The 6,019-nt window shown below is 42.1% G+C and overlaps 1 protein-coding gene across 1 annotated transcript in view; it reads left to right on the top strand.

The window, feature by feature from the left end:
* Positions 1-143: 143 nt before the first annotated feature.
* Positions 144-6,019, top strand: part of inppl1a (inositol polyphosphate phosphatase-like 1a) — a 29,059-nt gene continuing 23,183 nt past the window's right edge. The window contains exon 1 of the mRNA XM_050063444.1: positions 144-652. Coding sequence (XP_049919401.1) covers positions 477-652 — 176 coding nt within the window. The 5' untranslated portion in view covers positions 144-476. The remainder of the gene's footprint in view (positions 653-6,019) is intronic.

Here is a 6,019-nt window from a genome sequence, read left to right as displayed (position 1 = left end):
GCTAACACATAGACATAACAGGAAACAGACTATGAGTGACTTTCCCACCGAAATGAAATGTCTCAATTTAAATTCGTCATCAACTGTTTTATTTTGAAAATCCTAACAGGAAGTTGTGCATATTGAACTTATGTCTGTATTGACGCGGGTCGTCCCCGCTGTTGCTCCCCGGTCTCCAGTGTGGATTTACATACCCTGATTTCCGTGGGACTGGGAAGCGATAGAGGAGGGTGTAGAGTCTTTCAGGAACTGAGGAAACAGCCGCAAACAGCGCAATTTAACAAATGTTCAACTTGTAGCCCGGTCTTCGGTTGTCTCGCGCCTCCTAACCGCCGTCGGAGTAACATTTACGCCACTTTTCGGAGCTTGTTTCGGCTCTGTCCCTGGATTATTTTTCTCGTCTTGAGGAAGGCTGGGAGGTTTTCGGAGAAGTCTGGAAGCAGCTTGAGTTGAACCCGGTTTGAAGGGCTGTGGCCATGGCCGGGGGTGGTGGTGGTGGGGTTTCTCCGTTGGGGCCCGCGCCGCCGATGTGGTATCACCGGGACCTGAGTCGAGCGGCGGCCGAGGAGCTGCTGGCCCGGGCCGGGAGAGACGGCAGCTTCCTGGTGCGGGACAGTGAGAGTGTCAACGGGGCTTACGCTTTGTGTGTACTGTAAGTAACTATATAAAGAGAAGCTTGTGTGAACTCTAAACATGTGTGTGCGGCCTCGTTTGACTCTGTTTACCAGGAAAAGTTAGTCGCCAAAGTTCTGGTTTAAATGGTAAGTTGGTATTTAAGCTAGCACATGCCTTCAGGGAATCTTAGGTTTTGTGTTTAAGTCACTACCTTATCTGTTGTTGCTTGACCAAGCCACACCAGCTTTACTTTCCTGCATCATTTGATCAAATTGTAGTTGAAGCCTGCGTGAGCCAGTTATACAAGGCATTTGTTTACTTTCTCCTGGTAGTCAGTGAGTGCCAGAGAGAGACTGTCTGTCTGCCCAGCAGTGAAACTCCAGCATGGCACACAACTTTAGGGCTGTCCCTGTCTGTCTTGTCTCTGATGTGGTCGCCTGCAGCGCCGTTTTTACAGGGCACTGAAACTGAATGGCGGTGGAGGTAAATATAAGCATCTATGTGGCTGTGGAAGCCTTGCTGATGTTTTAATTTAAGGCTCATATAAGCAGCTGGCTTAGCTGAGCAGTTACACATACTCCCTTCTCACACAGTATATCATAAAATGACAATAGGGGCCTGTCAATAGTCTCTGCTGGAAGAAGTGATGAAACGCCCAACCTCATTTGCACAATGAAGACTTTACCACCAACCACCTCCATGTTCAGTAACATAACCAACCTCACCACCTGCTGACTTGAGTAAAAGAAACTGTGTCCGTACTCTGTGCACCTGACAAGCAGACAATCAAGATTCAATACAGACATTACAGCCACCATTGTGCAGACTTGACATTGGCAAGTCAAATAAACGTGGAAAGGGGGTGTTTAACTGACCAAAATGACTCACACGCCCCCACCCAAGAGCCCACGCAAAGTCAAACAGATGCATAGACTACTACTGACTGTGCAGATGCAGGAAGGGCCTATGCCCTGTGACATGGTACTCTGACATTGACTCGACCTACATCCCCTATCTGAGAGTTTACCCCATGCTGAGTTCATTGTGCATACACGCACACCAGCAGCAGTACATACACTATATGCATTAATTTGTGAATGACTACACCATTACAGAATACATTATTTTGCAGTCTGACCTCATTATATACTTGGCCAGTTAGACAGACTCACCCTTGTGTACATTACTCCATATAAAAACCCAGAAAAAAATAATCCCGCAACCCATTTTGGCTCATGTCTAAGTAAAATAAACACTGGCAAATACCCATTTTTCATCCTTTGCTGGATGCACTTATTCAGTAGGTCACTCTATGACCAACAACATTCCTCACATCCATGCATCATCCGTTTCCGGATGTATTCCCGCCTCCACCTCTCCCTTCCTCTCCCCTTTCACCTTTCACATCGTAGACTTTGTTTCATCTAAGAAAGTTTCCTTCATGATGCCTTAACAGGGTTTAGTCAAACTTGCTTTACAAATAATATAACTGCTTTTTACCCAGAAGATTTTTCTCCACATACAAAAAAGTAACGGTAACAAGACATGGCAAAAGTATTGCCAAACCAGTGATGATAGATCAGTATGACAGAGACAAGCTGTATGCTCTCATGAATGATATATTCGAGAACTGGGATGACCGAATATTTCGCAACAGTCGCTGACGCCATAGAGTCAAAGATGTTAAGGTCAACAACATTCAACTCTCATTCTTGTGAAGTCGTGCTGATATTACTCAGTTTAAAAAAAGCATTTCCAGGAAGTAAAATCTGAATCACCAGACGTGTGAAAAAAGTTCCAGACTACTGAATGGCACACTGCTTTTAGTCATGGCCCCCAGTGTGGTGTACCGGAGGTTCAGGACTGATGTCTTTACCAGGTCCTCTTATCGTTGAATGTCTTTTGTCTCCTATGCTTTAACTTTCTAAACAATCTAGTAAAACAAACTGCAAAATTAGCTGGTTACAAGCTTGCCCTGTGTATTGGTAAATTAGTAAGTTGTATTTCCTTTGTGCTGAAATATTCATTGTATTGTAACCATTTTGTAAGACTTTAAAGACGTTTTTATAATCTTTTGAAACTAGCATATTTTAGCTGCTTAAACCAGGTCCTTTGGTCCTTGCACACAAAAATGTACATGCCAAAATGTTTCTTTAAACCTGAACATGGCTACTAGACACTGCTTTTGTAACTTGCATACACAGATAATGTGTACTTCCTTTTTGAGGGACGTGGAGGCACCAGTGTGTTTCGGAAGTGTTTCCAGTCTGCTGCTGTCTGAGAATAGACTGGTGCGAAGAGCGTTTCTGTTAGTGACTTTACAGAAGCTGCACAGCAGCACTTGGGACTGACTCTTCAGCCTCTTTCCCTTTGGGCCTTTGCATTTCACTTCCTCTTAGTGCACATGTCAGTCTGCAGGATCTGTGTTTTGTTTGTCTGCATGCAGACTTTTGTAAGAAGTGACCATTTCACCAGTTCACTGAATGCGTTAAGTATGCAAGGGGTGTTTGGCATTTCTGTGCCATAGGTGGTGCAGATAAAGTATCCTGAATAGTGTTTGGTATGTTAGAGCTTTGTGATTTGCTGCTACAGTGTGATTTAAATATTAAAATATTTGAAAACCTCTTTCTAGGTAGGGATGTTTTTCTAATGTTTCTTGCTGCAGTGTCACAACCTTTAGATTGCAATAAGAGAGATGCCGACCATCAGGTGAAGCCACGTGTTTCATTTAAGCATGTGTGTACGCATCAGTGTGACAGCTACAGAGATATTGAACCGTTTCCTATTTTTCCTGTCAGGAAGATGTTCTGTGGTATCAGTGCAGCGCGTCTAAACATGTCGGGGTTCAGGCATGGCCCTCTGTGTTTCTGTGTGTGTTTGAAACCTAGATGTTTCTGGGAAAACATTCCTCACCAGGAAGGCGTGTGAGTGGGTGTATGTACAGTTTTATTGCCCTGTGGAGATAATGGGTCGGACATTTTTTAAATGTATACTTTATCTCCAGGTAGCCTATATGTATATTAGTTTTGTTACAATACTGGAATTTCTAACTTCAGTGCAGTATCTTGGAAAATATCGATATTTAATACCATTTTCGATACCACAGGAAAAATTGTGATTGAGAGCATGCGATTTAAATTTTAATTAAAAGATAAATCAATCAAAGCTATAACATGACAATGATAACTTTTCATTTCTTGGTTTGTAGCAGAGAACAGCAGGATCACTGCATTAACAGTAAGAGGGAGCAAGAAAGTGCAGCTGGTATCAGTGTGATACTGAGCAAAATGAGTGTTGAAAACCATTTCAGATATTAAGTAGCGACATGTATTGATAATTTTGACAACACCAGTGTATTTTTATGGCAGTTTCATACCTACTGTCAATCCTTCTCTTTTGTGATCACATATTAAAAGTGAGGAAGATTTGCGATAGTGAAGAAACTTGTAATTGATTGAATGAAATTAAGGATAATCAAGAGGGAATGGAGGCTTTTACCTGCAGTCACCTGAGCAGTGTGCTTCTTGAAACGAGAAGCATGACATGACAGGCAAGAGCAGTGAGGCACAGGCTATATTTTTATTGATAAGCAGGCTAAGAATTATATAGAACATTTTTGCTAACTATTTTAGCCCCTTGGTCGAGTGTGTTGATGCACAATGCACACACAGTTTACAGTGTGGGGACTGACTGAACTGACGTGGTGTACTTGAGGTTGACGTTGGATGAGACAAAAGAAGAGGAGGTGGCACTCTAAGCCAGCAGGACAGAGGGAGTCCGTGGGGCAGTCATTGCCCTCAAGACAGACTATTGTTGACAACACACAAACACACATAGACACACACACACACACACACACAATGCTTCGGGTCTATGTCTATCCCATAATAAACCTCTCTCTCTCTTTCTCCGTCTCCCTCCCCCTGCTATAACTTTGCTGCTACTGAAACAATAGTATTTATTCCACAGACCCACAGAGAATCTCATCAGCTGCCAACAGGAAGACGCACACACACACTCACACGCACAATACTGTACACTTCAGTGACTTCTGTGTATGGATTCTGTGCCACTGAACCAACAATGCATTGTGTTTTATAACATGACAGGTTTAAATGTAGATGTGGCTTCAGAGGCCTGACCGACAAAAGGAACAGTTCATCTCACTGACTGTGTTTGTTTACTGCCGGGCCTTGAAAGGCAGTAGCAAATATGTTTTTAAAGTTTATACTGTTAGAGTGAGGAACTGCTGGAGGTGTAATATATGGAACTATTATTGGCAGCAATCAGATAAATGTGCTGTATATAAATCACTTCAACGTGGGAACTTCTGTACCAGTGTCCTGATGGTTTAGCTGGCAAGGACCCATTTTGTATAACTCTGACGCTGTGGGTTCAAATCTGTGCCAGAACCTTTTGTTGAATGTCTTCCCCTGTCTCCTCTGTGTGCAGTCAGATTAAGACAAGAATACAAAAAAAAAGAAAAAACAAAAAATTGACGTCGTTTTTGGTATCTGAGCCACTACAGCAGGAATTGGTGAAAGGAAGCCTGTAAAAACATAATTGCCCTCAGTTAGGAAATAGTCCAAAGGTTGAAACACAGAGAGCAAATTTAAAACACATCATGATTTATTTCCTGATGCTCTGGAAAGTGTTTTAAATTGCCAGCCAAATGCTGCCACAGTTTTGTGGCATTTTGCATGGCTATATTAGATCATACAAGGCTGTCAATGATCTGGCAGAGGAGTTTATAACTGAGCTTCTCACACCGTACCGTCTGAAAGGCCCCTCAGGTCTGCTAGTCTGGGTCTTTTTACTGTTCCAGAGTCCAGGTTAGAAACAAAGAGTGATCGAGCCTTTTCAGTTCTCGCTCCTCGGCTTTGGAACAGCCTCCCACTGAGCATCAGATCAACTGATTCTGTTCACTTCTTTAAATCTCGTCTGAAAACGTACTTTTACAGAAAGCCTTTTCTGACAGTATTAGAGTTGAATAGGTATAATAAAATCAATTGCTTTTTCAGTCTAAAATATACATTTTGCTGCAGTAAAAATGACTGAAGTGAGATGAACAGACTGAAAACTCATCTTATTAAATAAAAACAGATATTGACAAGGTTTTCCCTCTGGGGACATAATTTGCAGTTAAAAATAGGTAATAAATTGCAATGTATTGCATTATATGTTATGGCAATACTCAGCATATAGCAAAACATTTAAAATCATAATAATATTGTATCATGAGTTAGGCTAAGTATCATGCTATTATCGTACCGTGGGGTCTTTGGTGGTTCCCACGTCTACATGTAACTCCCGGTCGAATCCCAAAGAAATATTGATTTGATTTTTTTTAATGCCCACCCAATGTGCTGCTGCTGATTTTCATAACTCAGCTAATCGTCAGACT

The sequence above is a fragment of the Epinephelus moara genome, chromosome 2 (assembly GCF_006386435.1).
Source record: "Epinephelus moara isolate mb chromosome 2, YSFRI_EMoa_1.0, whole genome shotgun sequence".
Classification (NCBI taxonomy): Eukaryota; Metazoa; Chordata; class Actinopteri; order Perciformes; family Serranidae; genus Epinephelus; species Epinephelus moara.
The sequence above is the reverse complement of the archived record's forward strand: the minus strand, read 5'-3'. Positions and strand labels throughout refer to the sequence as shown.